Source organism: Plecotus auritus (assembly GCF_963455305.1).
Source record: "Plecotus auritus genome assembly, chromosome: X".
Classification (NCBI taxonomy): Eukaryota; Metazoa; Chordata; class Mammalia; order Chiroptera; family Vespertilionidae; genus Plecotus; species Plecotus auritus.
Window position 1 is genome coordinate 57,577,821 of NC_137784.1, and position 26,526 is coordinate 57,604,346.

General features: G+C 42.5%; 1 protein-coding gene across 2 annotated transcripts in view; it reads right to left on the reverse strand.

The window, feature by feature from the left end:
• The window catches only part of HDAC8 (histone deacetylase 8), a 451,824-nt gene that overhangs the window by 12,847 nt on the left and 412,451 nt on the right, over positions 1–26,526 (reverse strand). For both annotated transcript variants that reach the window (XR_013959790.1, XM_080653234.1), the window contains 3 exons: positions 19,696–19,801; positions 15,623–15,646; positions 14,998–15,088 (listed from right to left, as the gene is read on the reverse strand). Coding sequence is in view for 1 of the 2 variants with exons in the window: in XM_080653234.1 (XP_080509360.1) it covers positions 14,998–15,088; positions 15,623–15,646; positions 19,696–19,801 (221 nt within the window). In the remaining variant the exon portion in view is untranslated. The remainder of the gene's footprint in view (positions 1–14,997; positions 15,089–15,622; positions 15,647–19,695; positions 19,802–26,526) is intronic.

Consider the following 26,526-nt stretch of genomic DNA (forward strand, 5'->3'; position numbering starts at 1 on the left):
CTGGCCATAATAGGGACTAAATAAATATTCATTGAAGGAATGAACATCTGTGGAGTCACAGGGCAGCTGATAAAGCACTTTCTCATTCAGTCCACAGAGGCTTAAAGCTTGGTCATTGGTCTTAAAGCCCTTATAAATGGGGCTGAGGTGAGCCAACTTATGCTTACGAAAGAAGCATCCATGCCACCAGGCTAAGTGGCAAATGAATTTTGAAAACAGTCAGTGTCATAGCAATTTGGAGGAATGCTGGAGGTGACCCCAGAACACTTGGAGGCTGAGTGGCACCATAGAGGAGCAGAGAAATGAATTTAGAACCACTGAAAAGTATTCTCAAATCTTTCATCACATGAGTACCTCTTTCGGAAATGTTGTCATATCTACTTAACATCTGTATTAATAGTAACACTATTTTTCTTTATATTATCTCACTTTAAAGTTTTTAATACCTATTTGGTCTCATATATCCTAAATCATCATCATCATCATCATCATCATCATCATCATCATCACCACCACCACCACCACCATAATCATCATCATCAGACTTGATGTGCATTTTAAAACATACATTAAAATGAAAAATGTTTGTGTCACCTCAAATTGTCTCTTATACAGAGAGGTACATGAGGCACATTTTGGGAAAAATAATTGTAGGGATTGTTCTTGGACAACTGGTGCCCAGGCTCTGCTAGCCTCTACAGCCTCTAGTATCTGAGAATCTTGGATGGTACACACACCTCCACCTATCTCCCATCATCTGGCTTCCTCAGCCCAACCTGGTTCCCATCTCTGATCATTCAGTCACAAGCCTTTACTACTGATGTCTACAATGGGCTAGGCCCTGTGCTGTGTTCTGGGGTCACAGAGGAGAACAAGACATAGTTCTGCCCTCAAGGAGCTTTCAGTCTAGCGAGGAACATGTATATAGAGACAAAAACATCATAGCCCATAGCAACAAGACAATAAAATACCAGTTCATACAGAATGCCAAGGGCATACAAAGAGAGGGTGAGGAAGGCTTTATAGAGGCGGTGGCATCTTGAAGAGCAAATCAATAGAGAATATTCCAGGCAGTAGGAACAGAGCAGGATGTATAAAGGCAACTGTGGCCAGAGCACAGGATGAAGGTGGGGGTGGGGACAGCGCAAAATGTTTGGGGAGGTGGCTAGAGGCCACAGGATATTTTTGCTAATCCTCACCTGAGGATATTTTTCCATTGATATTTAAAGATTGTGGAAGGGAGGAAGCGGGGGGGGGGGGAAGAGAGAGAGAAAGAGAGAGAGAGAGAGAGAGAGAGAGAGAGAGAGAGAGAGAGAGAGAGGAGAGAAACATCGATGTGAGAGAGACACATCAATTGGTTGCTTGCTGCACAGCCAGACTGGGGCTAGGGAACAAACCTGCAACCCAGGTACCTGCCGGGTATCGAACCCACGACCCTTCAGTGTGCAGGCTGATGGTCTACCACTGAACTACATCGGCCAGGGCTGAAAGATATTTTAAGATGGAGAAGACGTCTAACTAGTGTGGTTTAGGGCTAGAGTAAGTTTCACAACTGTTGCCCCATTACAGCTAGGCTTGAGGGTCTCATTGCTCTACCTGGGAATGATGGCAGAACAAAAGATTTCTATGAGGTGTGCGCTGATATGGATGGCTGATTTAATTTTAACTCTTAATTGTCAACTGTTATCAAAAAGCCTTTTAATGACAATTAAGTATAATCACCAATTACCACTTGTCTGCCCCTGACTTGAATTAGAACCCAAGGTTGTGGATTAATCCCACCAGGCTTCTGGCATTTATAAGATATCAGCACTTGAAGGGTGTTACCCTGATGGTCAGCGTGCTCTAGTCCTAGCTTGCAAGGGACTACTGCAACCTCAAATGGAATTGAAGCAATTTCTAAAATAGCCTGTGATTCACTTTCTCTCCTCTCCTGTGCCTAAATCTGCTAAATTTATGTGGAGGGATAGGTGCAAGTAACTGAGGTGACATCACAGAAGTAGGCTATTTGCCTGCTAGCCAGCCAGCCTGTGGAGTGGTTTATCTGCTGAGCAACTCCTCCCAGGCATTTTGGAGTTACAGCTCCAGGTTCTTTGGTCCATGTGCTTTATTCACATTTCTTTTTCAGACAAAAATTTTGGGCTGGGAAATTCAGGATAATGGGAATAGCAGTGACAGGAAGAATAATACAGCCTTACATCTGTATAATGCTTTAGAGTTGTGAAAGCTATTTGTTCCATTTTGCTCCACCCAAACACCAGTGGGAAATGGAAGCTGTGATTTTAGGCCTGAACTGGAGACAAACTCTTGTTCTCTTGTGAAAAGGAGCTAAATGCTAACATTCCCTATTCACTTCAAGGCACATCATAATTAGGCCTTGGATGCCACCAGAAGGTCAGAGAGACTCCTTTCAGCTTCTAGGTGCTTCCTGGAAGATAAATTCTCAGGACAATTGCCTGGCAGGCATAATCTATTCACCACGCCATCCTGATTGAGCCAGTAGGGACTAGCAGTTTTAGCACTGCCAACTCCTTCTGCACATTCTGGTTTACAGTTCCACTGGTCCCAAAGAGCTTTACTGGAGCCCAAGGCATGCCTGCTAACTGTGGAGCCATGAAGGTAGGGTGTGTCATGAACATCTGGAAGTGCCAACAGCTTCCAGAGTAGCTCAAGGGCCTGTGAAAAGAAAAACTGCAATTTGAGTCACGTCAGTCATCACTGCAGATCCTGAAGTGAAGGTCCACTGAACCCAGTCATGAACAGCTGAGGAGTGGGGTGGAGTGATTCTTTCCTTTGAGGAGCCATAAAAATAGTTCTGCACTAGTCTCATGTTTGCTCTGTGATCTTCCAGGACCTTGTTCCAGCATAGCTTGGAGTCCGCTGTGCTTCAAGTCAGCATGAGGTCTCCCAGCCTAGCTCCCTCCCTGATCCACCCTAGCATCATAGCTGTCAGGCCAGAAACTAAAGGGGTGGCACACTCTTGCTTGACCCTCTTGGTTTTAGATTAGGTGTGTGTGTGTGTGTGTGTGTGTAGGGACTGGTGGGGGACAATGATAGAAACAGTGATCCACAGATACTCAGCTACATTTCGAGGGTGGCAGGTGCTCCTGTTCTTGTTGCTGCCATAGCTGCCACCACCACCAGTGCAAGACCATAGGTGCTGGTCAGTGCCACAAAAACATCATCTTTGTAAACCAAAATGCTGCACTCAGGCAATTCTGTCTGTTGGAAATTTTGGTATAGAAGTGACCCTTTTGAGAGTTGAATATGTAAGCCTATATGTGGAAAGTGATTGTCAGAACAGAACATCATCCCTCCAAAGGACAGAGGCCTCCAAGAACTTGTTTTCCAGTTCATGGGGGATATGTGTGCCTATGAAAATAGATTAAGGATCACCGTCTCAGCCTGTTTTAGAGATGTGAATAAAAATCGTGGCTTGGGACTGCCTCCTCTCTGGTTGACTGATTTTTCAATTGATTTGTATTTATTAGCTAATGAAATTAAAGTTGTAAAAATGATAACAGAAACACAATAAATCTCTCCCACAACTGGCTTTTCTATGTCACTATGGTGCATTCCTCACTTTGATTATTTCAAAGTCTATTATTTTGTTCTCAATTATTCTGTTTTTCTGGTACAGGAAAAAATAAATTTGTTTTATTTTCTCTTATTCATGCACTCAATTATGCTCTTTGGGCACATTTAATCACTTTGATGTTTTCATTTTATGGCCTGTCTCTAGGCACTTCAGCTACATTGCTGCCAATGGGCAAGCAGGACTAATTTGCATGTCACAATAGACTTGAAATTCTAACTCAATTTAGAAAGCTTTATGAAATCTCCCTCCAAAATGTGCTTGAAGCTACAAAGAGGCAGAAGTATTTTGGAAGCCAGGAGCCTATAATGATGCTTCCCTTTCCCAAAACACTCGAGAGCTCTTTGGTGGCCTTACTGTGGATTAGGGATGTCCCTGTCCCTGTACAGCAGAGGAGTCCACGGAATGGGATGCTGCAGAGTTTGCTCCGGAACTTTGTGGTAAGAATCCTGCAAACACTGCCCCTTGGCAGCAAGTCCATGGAGGCTGGGCCTGCCTACTCTGGCATAAAATGACCCTCAGCACTGCTGGATTTGGGCGGCTGTGCTAAAGACAGCACCTGAGTCTCAGTTGGTTAAGGGCCTCCAGGTAAACTGAGAGAACTGTCAACAGCTAGGCATTCCAGAACCCAGAATGGTTTATCTTATTTTTTCTTATAAGTTCCAACCTCCTTTTTGCCCCTTGTTTATTTTGGGGCTAAAGGCTGGAGGGGAATTCGTGATATAATTGCTTTAGGCATGTACTTTGGACAAACAGGAAAAAAAGCTTAATTAAACACATTAGAGGCCTCCAACTATTCTTCAAAAGTTCTTGGTTTGTTGTATGCAACAAGCAGCAGCTCCATCAGGCAGAAGAAAAAAAATCCCTATTTCCTCTTCTAAACTTTGAGTATGATCTTCAGTTTCTTGTGTGGAATCCTAACTCCCTCACTGACTTTCTGTGTGACTTTGCACAAGCTAATTAACCTTCCCAAGCCTCAGTTCTCTCATCTGTTAAATGGGGATAATAACATTATCTACCTCAGAGACAGATTTGCTTCCCAAATTCCAATACTGTAAAAAATTTCAGCAGCCGGGCTCGTGTGGTTCAGTGGATTGAGCATCATCCCATGCACCAAGAGGTTGCTGGTTCGATTCTGGTCAGGGTATATGCCTGGGTTGTCGGCTCAATTCCCAGTAGGGGAAGTGCAAGAGGCAGCCAATTGATGTTTCTCTATCATCAGTGTTTCTATCTTCTCTCCCTATCCCTTGCTCTCTCTCTAAAAAAATCAATGAAAACATATTTTTGAAACATTTCAGCATATTCATGTACCACTTATATCTCTCATACAGACTCCTTTTGAACTTAACCTCATCTTACAATGATATCTGTGAAATCAGAGTTTGATGAGATAGTTATAGTTCTAATTCACATTAAAACATATACATTAAACACACCAAATTTATTCCTGCCTCAGGATCTTTGATCCTGTTTTTCCATTCATCTAGAATGATCTTCACCTCAATTTTTGCAAAGCTCTTTCCTTACTTCATTAAGCTCTATTCCCAAATGCCACTTACTCAGAGAGGTCTTTCCTGATCACCTTATCTAAAAGGACCCCTTCTGAATTTATCAGTAACCAACATTAAATATTTATTTGTTTATTGTCTATCTTCCCCACTAGAACATAAGCTCCACTATGGGCAAGGCCTTTACCTGTCCTATTTACATTTCTATCACCAGAGGCTAGAATAGGGCCTGGCAAATATTAACACCAAATACGTATTTGTTGAATGAATGAAACATTAAAATAAAAAAAGTTGGCCTAGCAGTAACCAGGCTCCCCTTGCACCTCACCAGGGTGATGTTAGAGAAGGCAGAGTGGAAAGCCAAAAGTTTCATCCCTACTCAATGGCAAGGAGGCCCACCCACCACTGTGCCAGTAGAGGTCACATGGGGAGCAGTAACAAGGTGTCATTCCCATTCCTGGCCAGGTTGGTATCAGTGAAAATCTCATGGGGATCCTGAATTTCTACTCCTGCCCAGCAATAATGAAGTACCTGCCTTCCCGCACCAGGCTGTCAATGGCAGCTGAGTGGGGAATCTGGACTTTTACCTAGAGGTAATGAGGTGGTGCCCCACTCCCCTGCCTGTGTAGTGTTAGAGGAAGCATGCTGAAACAGAAGATTTAAATAAGATGCAGGGCCTGGCCAATTTGCTCAGTATTTAAGTCAGCCTGTGGATCAAAGGGTCCCAGGTTCGATTCCCAGGGCACGTACCTTGGTTGCCTTGGTAGGGGCACATATGGGAGGAAACCAATCCATGCATCTCTCTCACGTCACATTGATGTTTCTCTCTCTCACCCCTCCTCCCTCCTTCCCACTCTCTCTAGAAAGCAATGGAAAAAATGTCCTCAGGTGAGGATTAAAAAAATAAATAAGATGCAGGGTTTTATAAAAGTATTTAAAACATTCAGGTTACGATCACTCATACTAAGAACAGGAAACCCTCAACTTGAATGAGAAAAAGACAATCAACGGATGCCAACATAGAGATTACATACTAGTAGATGTTGGAAAGATCTGACAAGAAGTTTAAAGCAACCATCATAAATGTACGTTAGTGAGCAAGTACCTGAAACAAATGAAAAAGTAAAAGTCTTAGGAAAGAAATTGAAGAAATAAAGAAAAACTGAATGGAAATTGTAGAACTGAAAAATATAATGAGTAAAGTAAAACTTAACAGATGGGCTCAACAGCAGTATGAAGGGGCAGAAAAAGAATCAATAAACTGGGATAAAATAAATCTTAAAGTCAGGTATAGCTATACTAGTTCCTTTGCTAGTATATCAAAATACAGTTTTGTATATTGTGCTTATATCCTGTGACTTTGCTGAACTACTTAATTTGTTCTAGGGTTTTCTTGTAGATCTCTTAGGATTTTCTACATAGATCACCATTCAACTGCAAATAGAGACAGTTTTATTCTTTTCTTATCTGTATGCTTTTGTTTCCTTTTCTTGCCTTATTGTGCTAACTTAGACTTTCACTATTTTGTTGAATAAAAGTGGTGAGAGCAGATATCTTTGCCTTATTCCAGAACTTAGAGGGGAACACTCAGTCTTTCACTATTAACTATGATGATAGTTGTAGGTTTTTGTAGCTTCTCCTTATCAAGTTGAGGCAGTACCCCTCTATATTCCTAGTTTTGTGAGCATTTTTGTCATGAATGCATGTTGATTTTGTTAACTGCTGTTTCAGTATCAGTTGCTACTAATACTGATATATGTGTAATTTTTCTTCTTTAGCCTTTTAATATGGTATGTTACATTGATTGATTTTTCAAATATTGAACCAGCTTTGTATACTTGGAATAAACCCCACTTGGTCATGGTGTATATTTTGTATATAGAGTTCTATTTGCTAATATTTGGTTGAAGATTTTGCATCTATATTTATGGGGGATATTAGTCTGTAGTATTTTTGTGTGCTGTCATCTGCTTTCAGTATCAGGACAATACTAGAATTATAAAATGAGTTCAGAAGTGTTCCCTCCTGTTCTATTTCCTGCAAGATATAGTATAGAATTGGTATTAATTCTCATTTTTAGTAGAATTCTCCAGTGAGACCATCTGGACCTGGAGATTTCCTTTTCATGAGGTTTTTCATTTCTACTTTGATACCATTGTGATCATATAACATGCTCTATATAATTTCAATTCTTTTCAATTTGTTGAGGTATGTTTTATGACCCTATACTAGTATGTGGTCTATCTTGGCATATGTTCTGTGAATGCTTGAAAAAATGTTGTTTGGTGGAGTGTTCTATCAATGCCGGTTAGATTTTGTTGACTGATAGCATTGTTGAATTCTTTTATATCGTTACTCATTTTCTGTGTAGTTCCTTTATCAATTGCTGAGAGAGGAATGTTGAAGTTTCTAACTCTAATTGTAGGCCTATCTATTTCTTCTTATAGCTTTATCAGTTTTTGCTGCATGTATTCTAAAACTCTGTTGTTTGGTGCTTATACATTTAGGATTGCTATATATTCTTGGTGGATTGACCCTTTTATCATTGTGTAATGTCCTTCTCTGTCCATGGTAATTTTCTTTGCTCTAAAGTCTACTTCATCTGATATCAATATAGCCACTCCTACTTTCTTTTGATTAATGATTGCATGGCATATATTATTCTTTTTTAAAACTTTTAACCTACTTATATAATATTTGAAGTGAGTTTCTTGTAGACATCATATAATTGGAACATTTTTTAAGCCACCCTGCCAACTTTGTATTTTAATTGGTATTTAGATCATATACAATCCATGTAATTTTGATATGCTGGGCATTAAACCTGCCATTTTAGTTTTCGTTTTCTCTTGGTTCCCTCTGTTCTTTGTTTTTGTGTTTTCTTCATCCGCATTTACTATTGGTGAGTTATATCTTTGTTCAAATTCCATTTTGATTCATTTGTAGTGGTTTTGATCATATCTCTTTGTATAGGCTTTTTAGTAGTTGTTCTGGGTATAGTATATTATACATGCATATCTTATCACAGTATACTGGTGTCAACTGTCAACTGTATTTTACCAGTTTGAGTGAAGTGTAGAAATCTTTTTTAAAAAAATAATCTTTATTGTTGAGATTATTACAGATGTCCCTATTTTCCACCCCATAGCTCCCATCTACCTGGTTCCCACCCCACCTCAGGCTCTTGCCACCCTATTGTCTGTGTCCATAGGTAATGCATACATGCATATAAGATTTTTGTCTAATCTCTTCCCACACCCCCCACACTCCCTTCCCTCGGAGAATCGTCAGTCTGTTCCATTTCTATGCCCCTGATTCTATTCCATTCACCAGTTTATTCTGTTCATCAGATTTTTTATTCATTTGATTTTTAGATTCAATTGTTCATAGATATGTATTTGTTGTCACTTTGTTTTTCATATTTTTTATCTTTACCTTTTTCTTCTTCTTCCTCTTCTTAAAGAATACCCTTCACCATTTCATATAATACTGGTTTGGTGGTGATGAACTCCTTTAACTTTTTCTTGTCTGTGAATCTCTTCATCTGATCTTCAATTCTAAATGATAGCTTTGCTGGGTAGAGTAATCTTGGTTGTAGGTTCTTGCTATTCATCACTTTGAATATTTCTTGCCACTCCCTTCTGGCCTGCATAGTATCTGTTGAAAAATCAGCTGACAGTTGTATGGGTACTCCCTTGTAGGTAACTAACTCTTTTTCTCTTGCTGCTTTTAATATTCTCTCTTTGTCTTTTGCCCTTGGCATTTTAATTATGATGTGCCTTGGTGTGGTCCTCTTTGAATTCCTCTTGTTTGGGGTTCTCTGTGTTTCCTGGACTTGTAAGTGTATTTCTTTCACCAGGTAGGGGAAGTTTTCTGTCATTATTTCTTCAAATAGGTTTTTAATATCTTGCTCTCTCTCTTCTTCTGGCACCCCCATAATTCGGATGTTGGTACGCTTGAAGTTGTCCCAGAGGCTCCTTACACTACCTTCATATTTTTGGATTCTTTTTTCTTTTTGCTCTTCTGGTGGATTGGCCTCCATGGTTTTGGGTGTTTTTTGCTTCCTTGTATTTCAAATAATTGATTTGATTCTCGGGATCCTCTAGTCTACTGTTGTATCCCTGTATATTATTCTTTATTTCAGTCAGTGTATGCTTAATTTCTGACTAGTCCTTTCCATTTTTTTTTTTTTGGCATTCTACTAAGATCCTTGAAAGTCTCACTAAGTTCCTCAGAGGTTTCTAGAAGATTCTTGAGTAACCTTATAGCTGTGGTTTTGAACTCTATATCTAGTAGTTTGCTTTCTTCTATTTCTTTCATTTGTGACATGCTTCTTTGTCTCCACATTTTAGCTGCTTCCCTATGTTTGTTTCTATGTATTGGGTAGCTGCTAAGTCTCCTTGAGTTGATGGAGTGGCCTTGTGTAGTATGTGTCCTATAGGGCCCAGAGGTTCAGCCTCCCCAGTCACCTGAGGTGGCCACTCTTGGTGCACCCATTTGTGGGCTGTGTGCACAGTTGTATTGTAGTTGAGCCTTGATTGCTGTTGGTGTCACTGGGAGGAATTGACCTCCAGGCCAGTTGGCTGTGGGGACCAGCTGTGACTACAGTGGGAGAGCTGCTGTGCAGGAGACACCCTTATGGAGCAGGATTTGCTTCAGTGGGGCTTTGGTGCTCACTGAGTCTGCCCCTTGAGTGTGTCGCTTATGGATGTGAAGAGTTGTAATTTGGTATGGTCTCACTCTGACCACTGGGTATACTGGCTTTTGGGTCTCCAGGGAGGTGCAAAGTCAGCCACACCCTTGGGCCATCCAGCAAGAGCTAAAGAGAGATCTGAAGATTCCTCCTCTTTGTATCAGGTTTAGAAGTGCCCAGGCGAGGCCCAGCTGTGAAGCAAGGCAGGCTGGTGCTGGTGCTGCGTCTTGGGCCTTTTATTGATAGGTTTGGGGCTCCCTGACCTGGCTGTAGCTTATTTGACAGGTTTTTAACCTGAGAAAGGACAGACCATTCATATGCAAAAGCCACTGCACACAGTTTGGGTGGGGTCTCAGGGAATCACCAGAGCAGAGCAAATGGCTGCCAGTCAGCCCTGCACCAGAGAGGTCCCAGCACAGGAACAATGACCACTGTGAGCACCTCCGTCTGGAAGAAAGCTGCCCCTGAGTTCCTACCCTGATGCCAGAAAGTCCAGTTTCTCCTCGTATGTGTCTGGTTCCCCCAGAGCCTCGCCCAGCACTGGAGCTCAGAGGAAGTGGGAACTTGTAAATTTAGTTCATGGTGCCGGCCTTTTAAGAGGAGCAGCAGGGTCTCCAGCAGCTAGTGTGTCACTCAGCCCCAATCCGCACTGGTTTTTACAGTCCATAGTTCTTACAGCCCATAGGACTTCTTTCCTCAGCTCTGGGACCCTGGGCTGGGTGTCTGGTGTGGGACTGGGACCCCTCACTCCTCCAGGAAGCCTCCGCAGAGGCCATCTCCATCCCCATTAAAGAAGCGGCACACCAGGGTGCCTGATCAGCCTCCGCACCTCCTACCAGTCTCAGTGTGCTTTCTTCTTTACTTCTCTAGTTGTAGTACTTCCACTCATCCAGCTTTCTGGCAGTTCTGGATGATAGTTGTTCTGTATTTTAGCTGTAATTTTGATGTGGTTGTGGGAGGCAGCAAGTACAGGTGTTTACCTATGCCACCATCTTGGTTCTTGAAGTGTAGTAATCTTACCTACCTTTAAATCTTTTCTCTCTCTCTCCCAATTATAATAGAATTGTCTGAAATATATCCAATATATATATATATTTAGAACTATATCAGACAGTATTTTAGTTTTACTTCAATCATCAGACATGATTTAGAAAACTTGGGAAAAAAATCTATTATATTTACCCACAATTTTATTTCTTCCATTGCTCTTTCTTTCTTCCTAATGTTCTAAGATTCCTTGTTTTATCATTTACTTTCCATTTCAAAAATTACCTTTAGGTATTCTTTTAGGGTAGGTCTGGCAGCAACAAATTCTCTTTGTTTTTCTTCCTCTGAGAATATCTTTATTTCTCCATTTCTGGAGGATATTTCCACTGCATATAGAATTGTGGCTTGACTGTTTTTTTCTTTTAGCACCTGAAAAATGTTGTACCACATCCTTTTGGCCTCCATGGTTTTTGATAGGTAAATCACTGTCATTTGAATTATCTTTTCCTTATAGGTAAGCCTTTGTTTCTGTTTTGTGATGGGCCTTGGTGTGGATTTCTTTGGGTTTACCCAGTTTGCAGTTCAGTAGGTAGGTATGTCTTTTACCAAATCTGGGAAATCTTTAGCCATTATTTTTTTCAAATACTTTTTTAGCACCCTCCTTCTCTTTGGTGACATGAATATTAGGTCTTTTATCACAGTTCCACATTGTCCTTGAGACTGCGACAGTTACCTTGGAGTGAATGAGAATTTTGGAAAGGGAGGTGGTCCTAGGGAGCTATCTGCATTTTCTGCCTTTCTACCAGACAGAAGAGGCTTTACATTAAATGTAATTTTGATATGCTGAGTCAAGGGAGGATCTGTGTTGCAAGACAAAAGGAAGCACCCTCGAATTACTAGAAATACCTAACAAAGGCAATAGTACCTGAGACATGTAAAATATTCACTCTCCAGTCCTTTATTTTTCCAGCTGTGTAACAGTGTAATGACCAAATTTTATAAACAAAAAATTGGAACATAGGTCTGATAAAAGATTATTGTCTTTTTTCTTAAACTGCATTGCTTTTATCTGACTGTAAAATAAATTTTGAAAAAGACAGAAAAAGAATAAAGAACAAATTAAAAATTACACATAATTCCAATTCTACCACCCAAGATAATTACTGTTACCATCTTTGGTATATTTTCTTCTAGTGTTTTTCTATGCATACCCACACATACACACAAACACAAAGACTATGGATATTTACAAAATTGAGGATATGTAGTATTAAATTATTTTGTATCCTATTTTTTTAACTTAACATTGTTATCATGAGCAATATTCTTGTGTCCACCAATAAGCTTTAAACATTTCTTTTTGTTGTTTTTGTTGTTAATCCTTATCCAAGATTATTTTTTCCATTGATCTTTAGAGGGAGTGGAAGGGAGGGAGGAAGGGGGAGAGAGAGAGAGAAACATCGATGTGAGAGAAACACATCGACTGGTTGCCTCCTGCATGCTCCCCGACCAGGGCCGGGAGTGAACCCACAACCCAGGTACGTGCCCTTGACTGCAGGCTGATGCTCTAACCACTGAGAAACACCAGCCATGGATAAACATTTTTTTTAATTGGCTGCAAGAAATTCTTCCATGTAGATGTACCAAGACATTGTATCATACCTCAAATTAAACATATCAAAACAGAACACATCAAATATATGCTTCTGTGAAACTAACCCCCTTCCCCAACTGCTCCCCATTCCAGTTGGTAGCCAGGCTGGAAAACTCAGTCATCTTTACTTTTGTTCTCCTTGACTTACCTCCAAGTACTATTGATACTCTATTCCTAACAGCTCTCAGCCATTCAGGAAGAATACGACAGGAGATGTCTACCACAACCGTTCTAGTTCAGAACCCTGGAATACCACCCTGATCCATCCAAATATTACTGCATTAAGTCATATCCAAATTCCAGAACCTAGACTGGCTCCCACTTTCCTGTATTTGATATGGACTACTTGCCTGAAATTTAAGGTAAACTGCAATCTGTCCCTGATCCCCACCTATCTTAGTTTTCCTTGCTTATGAGCACTTCCTTAGGCCTACACAAATCCTCCAGCCTTCTGAAAGCAGTCTCTCTAAAGTCGTACTCCCCCATTTCTTCTACATAGTGTCAGTCCTTATATCTTCATCTATACTCAGCTGTTTTTCAGATGCAGGGATATTTCGCATGGCACCAAGCACATGAGACATGCCAAAAAATATTGATTGATTGATTTAGCTAGACTTTCAAGTGGAGACACAATAATACTTCTTATAATTAACCTGGTTCAGAATCTCACTTTGGGAGGTATTGCAGGGTGGGAAAGGTTTACTAAGGGGCAATTGAAAAAAGCAGACAGGAGATAATGAATAGACTTCACTGAGCAATACTGCTAAAGAGAGGAGGTGCATCAGGCCTGGATTCAAATCCTGAGGTCACCACTTATTTGTTATCTGACTATGGGAAAGTTATACTATGTCTTCAGGCATGAGTTTCCTACCTCATAACATAATTGTGAGGATTAAATGAGATGATGTTTGTAAAGAATCCAGCACATGGTGTTGTACAGTCGGCTTTGAATAATGGCAATTCCCACTTCATGAATTTAAGTAGATATTTCAAGTCTTCATTAAGTAACCTTCCAAAGGTTTACATGGTTTGTTAAAAGCTACTAAGTTACTATGTTAGGTAGCAGACTCCATTTTTATTTTAGAATTTATAAAATTTTCATCATGGTATTTTTATTACTTATCTTTCTGCTTAACAACAACAACAATAGCAACCACAATAAACCTTTCCAATTATTATACTCTTTGGTAAAGTAAGAGAGAAAAACCTGGACAATGGGGAAGCACAGGTTGGTGATAGGCTGGAAAGAACCATACCAGGCTAGAGAGGAATAAAGAAAGGACAGGGGACAGCAAGGAGAGACAAGAAATGGACATCACAGAGATCCTCACCTGAAGTCATGTAAATTGCCTCAAGCTATCCTCCACAATACTATTTAAAAGTTCTTCCAAAAGCTCTGAAGCAAATGGTCAGTCTGTCTTGGAACCAACCCTGTCTTTCAACTTATCCTCAAGGCTTCTCAGGAAGCAAGAGAAAGTATGGAAGTAAGCCTAGTTTCCATGGTTTCAGGTACCAACAGACAGGAGTACTAACTCAAACTTGGGGTTTCTGGAGGCCTTGGACATGCCCAGACCTGATGTCCCAATTGTTAGTCCCTAGAAGAATGTCAATCCTAGACTTCATTCTGCCAGAGGAGGTGCTGGTTGCACAGAGCACAATGGTTCTCCAGAGAACATTACTGAGAGATACGCAAAGGGTCTCATCTTGAGGCTGGAGGATTATAAATAGCAGATGGGCTGGTGACCACAGCACATTTCAGGCAGCAGGACCTGTGTGGGTTGGCTTCTTCTACCTTCTTTCCTTCTCTTTTATTTCTCTACTACAGCCCAGTACATGAATTTGTGCACCTTGAAAGGAACTGTGGGCCGTGAAGCTGCGGTGGGCACAGGGGCGGGTCTCGGCCCATCCTCCAGGCCCCCACCCGGCCCCTCCCCCCAGCAGCCCCTGGTCTCCTGTCTTCTGGCAGCCCCACTCCTGCCACTGCCACTCCCACATACTGATGGCACCAGCCCCGCTCACACCTGAGCGATTGGGGCCAGCACCAGCAGCAGGTTCAAGCAGGGTCTGCACCGTCAGTGGGTGTGAGCAGCAGCTGCTGCCCCAATCGCCCCTCAGGAGCAGGGGGAGGTGCAGAAGCCCTGAGGGGTGATCGGAGCCAGCAGCTGCCACTCACACCCGCTTATGGCGCCAAGCAATTGGGACCAGCAATGGGCACCTGCAGTGGATGTGAGCGGGGCCAGAGCCGGCAATGGGTGTGAGCGACAGCTCTGGTGCTGGCAGCGGGTGCAAGCAGGGCTGTAGCCAGCAGCAGGTGGAAGAGGCGGCTGCCAGCCCTGATCGCCCCTCAGGAGCAGGGGGAGGTGGAGAAGCCCTAAGGGGTGATCGTGGTGGCTCCAGCACTGGCAGTGGGTGCAAGCAGGGCTGGCGCTGGCAGCAGGTGTGAGTGCTGGCCGGGACCATGGCATGCGGGAGCAAAGAATTTTCAGTAACCACCAGAGGCTCACCCTGATGACAGTGCCCAGTGCCCAGCGCCCAGCCTTGGTTTGGCACCCCTGCTCACCTGCTCCACCATCTTGCCATGGCAGACACCCGCCATGTTCCGTGCTCTGCCTCCTGCTGCCGAAGCCTGCCATGTTCTGCATGCGTGGCCCCTGGTGGTCAGCACACGTCATAGTGACCAGTTGTTCAGTTATTCTGCTGTTCGGTCTATTTGCATATTAGCTTTTTATTATATAGGATTAAGCTAAAAATTGAGCTGGAAGGTTCAATTATAATATGGTGGGATGATGAGGGCATGGCAGGGCTGGGGGGTTAGGGAGGACTCAAAGGCCTAGACCAGAGGCCAGGATTTCAAGTGTTACCCATGGCTATCTTCCTCCCATTTCCAGGGAGATATCAGATTCCAGGTGCTATGGATCAGCCACATGGAAGGAGCCAGGTGTGCATGGTGAGAAAGATTTATTAGGGGTGATTAGAAAAAGCACATGGAGGATGATGAGTAGACTTGACAGGGCAACTGTAAATACAGGAGGGGCATTGGAAAAGCCAAACAGCCTGACTCCAAAGCTCCAGTTCAGACAGACATGGGTTCCAATGTTTGCTCCATTACCTATTAGCACAGTGTGTGGCACATAGGAGGTGCTTAGTAATTACTTGCTGAATGAATGAATAATGGTGACACTTACCTCTCTGAGCCTCAGTTTCCTAATCTGTAAGATAAATAGTAGCTATTATTTTTATTATTTCACCTGTGTTGTGTCTCCCCACACCTGTATTAGCTTGCTGGCCCATCTTCCCAACCCTGCACTGGAGAGGCTGCCATACTAAGTAAGCCTCCTTCATTAAGTGTCAGAAAGGGCAGATGTGCACAGGTCTTCTCTTTTGTCTTGTGTCCTCCCCCCGCTCATCCTTACCTCCTGGCCCCATTTGTTTCCTTTTCTATCACAGACAAACTTGGGGTACAGTCTGGGAACTCAGAGCTATTGTAGAAACCTTATAATTCCAACACATACGCATGTACAACTCACCCAACCCTTCCCTGCCTCCACCTTCAGAAGGTTGGTCCTGGGCTGCAACATGAAGCTTTTACCCCTCTAGGGTTCTTTACTTGATTCAAATGTCATCAGCAACAGGGATTAGAAAACTTCTACCCCTGTATCCCCATGTAGAGCTACCCAGTAACTTGGGGAGCTAGTTGACTCTGGAGATTGATCACAACATCACTGTTCCAACTATGGAAGATGAACTGTGAGCCAACCCCTCTGGAGTACATTAACCAGAGGAAAGGCAAACAAGTGTGAGCACATAAAGTTGGTGCAAAGATGATTTTACAGTAGTGGTCATGAGCTAGGCTGAATGATCCACTCTCTAACTAACACTTCCTGTGAGCAATGATATATATCCTCAAGATTCATTGGCAGGAGAAGAGCAATTTGTGGGAGGGGAGCAAAACATAGCTTTTCTCTGTATGAAGCGAAAAGCTTTAATTGACTTTCTCTATGATTTTATTTTTGTCTTTTATCCCTGTTGGATAGACTAATGGGCAGAAAAGATGGGATAATATGAAGTCTAAATTTGCCAGTTCCTCCAGTCATCCTGTAGCACGTGGAATGCATCTCTATAAGATGAACCTCTTCAGGTTTGATCTCCAATAGGTTAAAAATCCCATCTTTTGTGCTTCTAAGGGATGTGGTGAGGAAGAGAAAAAAACCCAAGCTCAGGGGCTGAACAAATTCAACTAGACATGCTGGCTAAATTCTCTCCCATAGAGTGGAGCTTCACCCATCCACTCCCTCATCACCATCCCACCTCCTCAAATCAATATGTGCCTGTGTTCCTCCTTTGTTTTTAATGGGGGGGGGGGAATGGAAGAGAGGAACAGTGAGAAATGGCCAGCCTTGCCAAGGCTTTTATATGCAAGAATAAATGACAGTCTTGTAGGCAGGTTCAGGAAAATCTTTCAGAATGCAGAAAATTCAGCAGCCTTTCCACATTGACCATTGTCATGGCAACGCACTATCTGATGACAGCATGCGTCACAAAACTGGAGGGGCACGGTCTCAGAACAGCAGGTTAGCCTGGCCATTTTTAGCAACATTTGGACTTCTTTGTAGCCTAATTTCTTTCAGGTTTAGCTGAATTTCTTTTCAGTTCTGGACTTGCATGGCTAGAACACAAGACCTTGTCAGTATGCAAGGGATGGCTAAATGGAAAATTTGAAGATTCCTAGTATATATAACCACTCTACTTGCTGTCTGCCCTCTCTTGATCCTCCCTGCCCACTCTCAGCCACTTAGTTTTTTTCCTTCTCTTCATCAATTCTTTTCTATGCACAACAACTGTGACTCATCTACCAACCCGCACACGCTCATATTCTTATTTTTCTCATTTTAATGAACAGTATCCTAGAATATTAGGGTTAGAAGGAACCTTAACAATAATCTAGTACAATCACCCTCCCCCAATATAGAAGCCCTTCTACTACCTGATAGGCAAAAGATTGTCCAGATGTACATTGTAAGTCTCCAGTGATAGAAACCACATTATTTTCTGGGCAGACAGTTACATGTTGGACATCTCTAATTGTAAGAAAGTTATTCATTCTAATGAGTGAAAAATCTGCTTTTTAAAAATAATATCTACTCATGGGTCCTAGCTCTGTGCCCTATGACCACATCAACTCTATCTACACCCTTTGCTCTGTGACAGCTTCTCAAGGATATGAAATAGAAACCACATGCCCCTAGGTATTCTTTTCTCCAAAAGCTCAGCTCCTTTAATCAGACATCTTGGAGCCTGGAATCCAGTCCTCTTCCCATCTCAACTGACCTCCTGGAGTAAGCTTCTATTTGTCTAGGGTCCTTTTAAAGTGAGGTTGATAATATATCAGTATCTCTGGTACCGGCATCTGTGAGCCACCTTGCCCTGGTGACTCACACTGAGCTCTGGGTTGAGTCAAATCCCTAACTCTCTTTCAGAGAAAATGCTGCTAAACCTTGTCTTTCCAACTTGTATGTGTCCAGTTGCTTTTGAGAACCCATTTCCTGGTTCACACATTTTTTTCCCACTTTAATTTCATTGTGGTGCAATCAGAATATTGCTTTCACCTGTTAGGATTTTTAAAAAAAATTTTGACTTTCCCATGTAACTTACATGTCTTCTAAGATTTTCTTTTCTTTTCTTTCTTTCTTTTCTTTTCTTCTTCTTCTTCTTTTTTTTTTTTTACCAACCCTCAAACTAGTCTTTTATCTAAAATATTTAAAAAATGTATTCCTCTTTTGGGTTTCTTACCTTTCCTAGTTCTCTTCCCTTTAAATTACCTTCCTTATGTTTTCTCTCACTTGTCATTTCCATTTCCTCAATAGCAAGATGTCACCATGCTCTGGAGATATGTTTTTGGGTATGTGTGCAGGAAAGCATGAGGGCACATACGTAGATGTTAGCAAGTAGCTGCAAAGCTTGTTTAGTTTCTGTTTCTATTGCTTTGTATGTGCTCTACCAGGATTTAGAGTCTGGATGGGGGGGGGAAAGGCAAGGTTTGTTCAGGTACAGTCCCAAAGGAAACAGGAAATGTGTCCTGGGTCTGAGAGGGGCAGGAGGAAACTAGGGTGGGAGTGCTAGTGTTAATTAGGGCTGCAACACAGTGAGAAGGACTAGAAAAGAGCCCGGAATAGAAGGATTTTAAAGGCCTGAGAGGCTGGATGAGGGAGGAAGATTTGGTTAGGAAGTGAAGACCTGTGGGGTCAGTAGCCATTAAAAGGCCAGAGGGAGGTGGCTTGAAACTATAGGGTCAGGGAAAGGCTAAGGGCTATCGGACATCTTAGAGAGACTATAAGCATTGTGTGAGCATAACCTTATGAGTCTGACTTATGAGCTTAGATTTACTTTTTTTTTTTTTTAGCCAAAGGAGCTTGAGACATAGAGTCCCTGTGTATGGTCTGGCTGTTGTCACAGACTGGACTCTATTAGAGGATAGGGCCTTCATGTAGCCCTGGGAAAAGACCTTAAGACACAATGTGTCCCTTGGCACAGAATTCTTCCATGCTGGATTCTATTCCAATAAGGGACACAAAGTAGGAGAACTGGTTCTATCTTGATCATTATATGAATTAACATGGTGATTACACTCTCTGGGATGGGCATTATGATGCCTTAGGCTTCTCAATTCTGCTAATAATTAGAATCCAAAAAATATCACACACACATACAAATTTAAACAGGAAAATGGGTGCCAAAACTACTTTAAATATGGCAAAGTGAGTTGAATTGTGAAGCAACAAGTGGGTTTGGGAGGGGTACTCTAGTGGAAAGCTGAGGGCAACATCCCCAAATAGCTAGTGGATAGTGTGATCAAGAGGGAAATAACCTGATGACTGCCATTTTCCCTCTGTTCAGAGGCCAGAATAACTGTAGGCCAGCTTTAGGGAAGGGGAGGATAGGGCAACAGCCTCATCTCTAGTGCTCTGGGAGAGACTGGGAACCTCCAGGGCACACTTTAGAACTTGTTTTTCACTGGAGGTGCCTAAACCTCAACATCTTGTGCCCCTGAAGATGATATTAGCTGGCCAAACAACAATCCTGACCAGAGTGGCCAGTGTAGAATTTCAACTACAATCTAGCAGGCCAAGAAGAGGTTTCCCTTTCCAATCAGTGAAATTATTAGCCACCAAAAGACAAATGGTACTTGGGGAAGCCCCACTGATGGGCCACCACAAGCTGGGTGGAATTAAGAGGGCAGGACTCAAGGGGTAGTGCTCACCTTTGATGTAGTTGAGGATTTGCTGGACTCGGTGGGACTCATTGCGGTCTGGCTGGCAGCTTGGCGTGATTTCCAGCACATAATCAGGACCATATGCTGTGAAAAACTGTAAGGAAAAGGGAAAGGCCAAAAACCAAACTAAAATACAGAAAACCTGCAAACCAAACTACATACAAACAGTACAGTCAAAAGAAACCCAGCACTATTGACAAGGCAAGGGAAGCCCAGGTGGGCGAGGCAAGATAATGCAGCAGGAAGCCCTGTCCTGGTGGTGCCATTCCCTTTGTTTAAAGGCTCTAGTAACAGTCCACTGCTAAATTCTTTATCTTATTGTTCAAGGTTCTGTCTGCTCAGGTCTCAACTTTTCTCTCTAGCCTTAGCTCTTTCTGACTCCCCAGGGTCCCTCCTCTAGCCACACTGGCCTGCTCTGAGCTCTCCCAAATCATACCACACTTTGTTCACTCTTAAGATCTTTGCCATTGATCTTTTCCAGGGCCTACAAAGACTCTTCCCCAATCCCTGCTGCCTGTAAAAAACCTCACCATCTTTCCAGGTGCAGCTCAAATGTTACTTTCTTCACAAAACTGTCCTTCATTCTCCATCAGTCCCCAGAGCATTCTGTTAGTATCTCTCTTATAGTTCTCGTTCAACAAATAGACAGTACTTGCCTGCACATTACATGCAGGTCACTGTGCCAGCTGCTGTGGGGGCTATGAAGATGGATGAGACCTCCTCTGGGTTCCTCTAGCTAGCACAATTTGGATAGAGATTTTTAACCAGCGACCTGATCTCTCCACACTGGATTATCAGCTCCTTGAATGCAGAGAACACCTATGTCTTATTCACCTCATTGGTTCTCACAGACCATGGCAGCTGCCTGTTAGTTCTGGCTGTCCTGAATTCCCTAACCCAGGAATGTCAAGCAAGCCTAGTTTCTCTACTTCAGTTTTTCTTCTCTGTAGTAGAGTTTATTTGTTATTAAATTCAGGAAATCAAAATAGAGGTTTTTGGATTCTATTTCTAGCTCACTAGATGACTCCTTATGACCTTTGGTAAGTCACAATATCTGATTCAGCTTCTCTATTGGGGCCCGCTTGGGGAAAACACTCAACGACAAAGGAAATCATTCAATTGGGGTAAGTATTTGAATGGGAAATATGCAAAGCTGCTATTTCTGTTTAGTTTTTAACAGAAATAGTATTTGTGCACACTCTCTGGAGAGAGAGCATATGGTACTTGACATTATGTGCTTTCAATAGTGATATTGTTAGGCAGTAAGTAAGCCAGGGAAATTCAAATTCCACAGAAAAAATGGTACAGAGGGCATAAAAAAAGGATCTTGATGTGTGTCATGAATTTGATGTCATTCAAAAAGCCTCTAAAAATAATCCAGAGTATTGCCATTGCCACCAAATTATCCTTGTTAAGAGTCTGGATGTACATCTGGCACTGTGGGAGAGGCTGTGGAACAATCCCTAGGGATTCTAACAGTGTCTTTGTGGAATCCATAAGAGCAATTTGATGGGAAGAAGGCTTTTGCATATTCATTACAGACAACTCTACATATTTAAAGTAAAAGAAAAATGTCAAAGACTTATAATGTGCCAATGCTTATAATTCCTTTTTGTCTTTTTGGTTTGACCAGAATGAAGAGAGGGGCCTAGTTTCCTGCTCCTGGAGTTACTACTCTCTCTGATGCCTAAAGCCCTGAATTCTAGAGATAGAAGAGGCCTTGAATAGAGATCATCTCTACCAAACCCATATATGAAACAGACAGGAGGGGTTACCTGGTGACACATCCTGAAACTACCCCCTCCCATTATGATCACAGAAACTTGAGAGGTTTGGCCCTCTCCCCTTAGGTGGCCTCTCCTCCTCCAGAGGGTGTCAAGTAGTATACTCATTACATGGGTATGGAAATACGGGTTTAGAGAGAGCAATAGAAGAAAGGCAGCTGCAATGAAGCAGCTGCTCTGGGAGACCCAAAGCCCTGGCATCAAGGTGCTATGAAAATCAGAGGCAGGGGGCCTTGCTGAGGTATAGGAGGAGGGAACTGCTGCTTCTATCTATGAAAGGAGCACTGCTGATCCTGTCAGTAAGACATGTGGTGAGCTGTCTGTTTAGGGCTGAGTGTTTGGAATAACATGTCCTCATTGTGAGTGTAGGTTACATGGTTGCCTGCACTCTCCTACTTTAGTCTCCTCTTTGACCAAGAGCACAGTGTTACAAGATGGTCAGCTGGGACCAGAACTGCCATGCAACAGAACTCACCTTTCCTGGGATTGAACCTCTTGTCCTGGTTGCATTAACACTTGGTCTTAACTAACCAGTAAATAACCCATTCTTTGCTCAAGTAGGCTGGCTTCAGGCAATAGCCAAGCCTGGCTTCTTAAATATCTTTCCACCTTTGACAATCAAATATCATTCCCAGTTCTTGCTTATTTGCACTATTCTTAGGCTAGGGGACATGGATGATTTAAGAAAGTTCCTGTTTTGTGATCCTGTTCCACATGGCCGTTGGCTGGTCCCAACCTTGGGAGGCTCTACTTGGGGCTGTAGGAAGCAATAGGTACTGGGAAGGCAAAGGTGGTGTCCTGACCCCCTCCTGGCTTTCTCATGGCATTTTCCTGTTTCTGCATTATATTATGCTTTTGTTTTTTCACTTGTTATAAGTCTTTTCCATGAACTCTGCAAAGGCAGAACCTTCATCACATTCTCTTTGCGTAGCATGTAGAGTTGAACTCAAGTCATTAACATTTCTCTTTAAACTTTTATTTTAAAACTAGAGGCCTGGTGCATGAATTTGTGCATGGGTGGGGTCCAGCCAGCCCGCCTCAATGGGGGTTCATCAGGCTGGGCCAGCGGGGAGGAGGGGCCACAGGTGGTTGGCTGGCTGGCCATGGGGTGTTGGGGGCTGATTGGGGGCCGAGCCAGCTGGGGGAGGGGCCAATTGGTGCCTGGATCAGGCCAGTTGGCTGCCGCAGTGTGCGTCATAGCCACTGGTCATTCCGGTCGTTCTGGTCATTCCGCCGTTCTGGTCGCTAGACTTTTATATATATATATAGGTCATGATAAATTAAATGAATTCATAAAAGGTTTAGCTGATTGTTGAGTTAATTCTGTGGAATAATGCAAAAAGCCAACTCATAGCATTACTAGCTTTTCTAGACTATTGAGGTAGAATGATGAAATGGAAAGAGTCCTTGTTTTAGAGTCCAGGCAGAGCTGTATTTTTGTAACCAGATTTAGCTGTGTGCATCAGGAGAGTTGCTTAATCTCTGTTTTGTCATTGCTACCAGAGAAATGATAAGTGCTGATCTGGCTGGGCTGTTAGGAATCACAGATAATATACACTTAGTAGGACTTCAGTAATGTAAATTTCCTTCTCCTGGGAAGAAGCTCTTGCCTAACTGGTGCCTCACCTATACTCTGGGGGATGTTGAACCAAGCACTTGGAGCTATGATGAAGAAGAGTTTGTTCCTCCTGTTAGACAAAACCCAGCAGCCCCAGGGTCCTCCCCACTTGCTTAAGCCATTAGCTCTGCTTAGGGCCTGTGGAGAAACTGGCTTCTCTAACAGTTTCCTGCCCTATGCTCCTGCCACTTGTTACTGGAGAGGTAGAAAGGAAATCTGATCACATAAGTCAAAAGAGATGTTAGGGTGCAGAGATTTGGCTAGCACTAGAAATAGGTTGAGGCCCCATCCTGAAACTGCCCTCTAGTCCTAAAGAGGAAAGGGAATGGGCAAGCAGCAATCCCATTCTCAGACAGGTGGAGTAGGATGAAAGAGGTCAGTGGTCTTCCAGTGAAAACATGGGCTTTGATCTCAATAAAGGAAGAAGGGAGGTGTTAGCCCTTCTCCATCCAATCCCCCCCTTCCCTCAGCACTATTTGCTTTCTGGGTTTCAGTTTATACATGATTGAGGGGAACATGGCAGTGGGAAGGGGATAAATGGAAAGTATGAGGTGTGGCAGAGGGATGAGAGTTGAAGGTAATGGCTACTTTAGGGTATTCAGTCCCTTCTTGACCCCAAAGTCAATGAATAAAGAAATGAAAATTGCTCAGTTCAGCCCAGTTCAACACACTTTTTTTGCTCACTCCTCTCCAGCTCTTGCTCACACAATGCTAATAGCATACACTTAGACATTTGGTCACAAAGATACTAAAGCCTTATGGTTACTGTTATTCCTTCATAATTTTATTTTGTCATAGGAAATCAAACCACAAACCTGGATCAGCTAATCCTTTTATTCTCTCTTCAACATGTATTCAGTACCTGTTGTACCTGACTATGTACCTGACTACGTACTTGACTATGTTAGTCATCAGGGTACAAAGATGGTAAGATATGTTTAGTAGGAAGGATTATTATAGAATAGTGTGATAAGAGGTATAATAATAATCATACTAAAGAAAAAAGTAAAAACAGTTAACATTTATTAAAGGCTTATTATGTGTCAGGTACCTAAAGTATCTCAGCACTTTTAATGGATTAACTAACTTAATTTTCATAACCAACTCTTACAGAAGTACTATAATGATTTCCATTTTAAGATGAGGATCTGAAGCACCAATCAGATAACTTGACAGAAGTAATACAGCTAGCATATGTGGATTACTGAGTTTTGAACCCAGGTCATTATGGAGATCTACAGCAGCCTCTAAACTATCTCAAAGGAAGTGACTATGTAGGTGGGAGGCAGGCATTCCCAAGAGAGCCTAGGCAAAGGCATGAAGTGTAGAATAGAACAGCACATTTAAGGCACTGAAATTAATTTGGTATGGATCAAAGGTAGAGTGTAAGAAGAATTAGGACATAAGGCTGGGGAGGCAGACAGGAGTTTCACGGTACAGGCTGCCTGCTCCCCACACTAAGTAAGGCATCTGGCTTTATCCCACATTAGAAGGTCCATGAGGGCAGAACATTGTTTTGCTCTCTGCTGTATTGTCAGTTCCTAAAACAGTGGTTGCACCTAGTAGATGGTAAATAACTATTTGTAAGATAAGTGAATGGAGTTTGGGGGAGCTTGTAAATGAGGAAATGAACAGGTCATCTGTGCACTTTATAGGACTCACTGGCTAAATTGTGGAGAATGAGATGGAATTTGAGGTGAGGAATGAAAGTAAGGAGACCAGTGAGAAGGCTAGAAGAGCCAGTGAGTAGTAAAAGGGCCTAAACTGCAATAGTTTTAGGAGGAATGAAGATACTGAAAAACTTAAAAAATAGCATCAGTAGGACTAAACAATGAATTGAATGTGAGATGTATGGAAGAAAAGAGAGTCAAGGATTTCTGATTATGTAGGAGGTGCATTAATGGGATGAGGAATACAGGCAGAGGACAAGGGTTTGTAGTTGGGTGTTTATGTTTGAGGGGGGTTTAGTGGGAGCATGGTGAGTGTCAGGGATCCTGATGGTAGAGTGGTCTGGGATTTAGGAGAGGTTGGGCCTAAGATATAAGATATGTATTAAAGATTTGGGAGTTATCAATGACATGAAGGAATTGGATGAGAATTGCCAAGTAATTGTCCCTTAGCTGGCAGGGGAGGCTTATTACAGATAAGAAGAGAGGCAAGGAGAGAAACATAGGGAACAGCCAACACTCCAGAGGTAGACAGACAGAGTAGAAACAGTTTTGGTGACATTTTGAGATATTGTACAGAGGTTAAATAAGAGGAGGGCAGTTTTCTGATTTGTCTATGGGAAGGAAACCTTTGCTGTAGCAAAGTCAGTGGAAGGTGTGGACAAGGGCTGACTGGAGTGGGCTGAAGAGTCTGATGGGAGGGGGCAAAGATGAAAATGATGATAAGTATACAATCTTTTTTTAGGAGTTTGATACAGGGATGGGACTGGGGTAGGGTGGGCATTTTAAGATGAGAAGGTCTTAAATATATTACAGGCTGAGGAAAAGAGCCCATGGGATGGGAGTCAGAGGCAACCTGTTGGGGATTTAGAGCTAGTTATGTCTGTCTTTCTGGCCCCTTAGCCTGAGTTCCACAAGGGGAGAATATTGCTGTATTCATATTTATATTACCTATGTATTTTAGCATAGGGCCTGGAAAATAATAGGTGTTCAATTCATGTTTGTTGAATGAATGAAATGAAATGGGTTTGTGATTCTAAGGATATTCACACCTGGTAGGGAGAATTATGGTCTTGAAGGATGGGGTGATTACAAATGAGAAAATATGGGGTCAGGTAGGAGGTAGTTAGTATAGGCAAGAGATTGCAGGTCAAGTCAGGGGACCAACAAGTACTGTAAGTTGGCTAAAGATGGCAAAGGAGAACATGGAAAGCCTTGAATCCCTGGTTAAAGAGACAGAACCTGATGTGACAGGTACTGGGGCAGCATCAGGACTGGAGGTGTGCCTTAGGAAACCTGGGAGTAGCATACAAAAGCTGGTGCCCAGTCTGGGGGCTATTGCAATAATTCAAGGGGGAGATAACAAGGGCTTGAACAAGGGTGATTGCTGTGGGGTGGTGAGAATGGAAAGAGATATTGTGAAGGTAGTCGTGACTTTGGTAATTGGTTGGCTATGGAGGAAAAGAGAAGGGAGAAGTAAAAGTTGACTCCTACCATGTTTCCCCGAAAATAAAACATCCTCCGAAAATAAAACCTACTTACAGGTTTCCTTCTGAGTGAAATATAAGGCATCCCCCAAAAATAAGGCCCCCAGGCTCTGTCTCAGAATGAAAATTAATTTACCATAAACTGGTTGCTAGGGCCGCCCCGACTGGCGTCTAGCAACCAGTGACATTACGCGGAATCCTGACGTCACTGCTGTGTGGAGGTGGAGCGGAGGTCGGAGTGAGCAGTGAGCACGGGGCAGGAG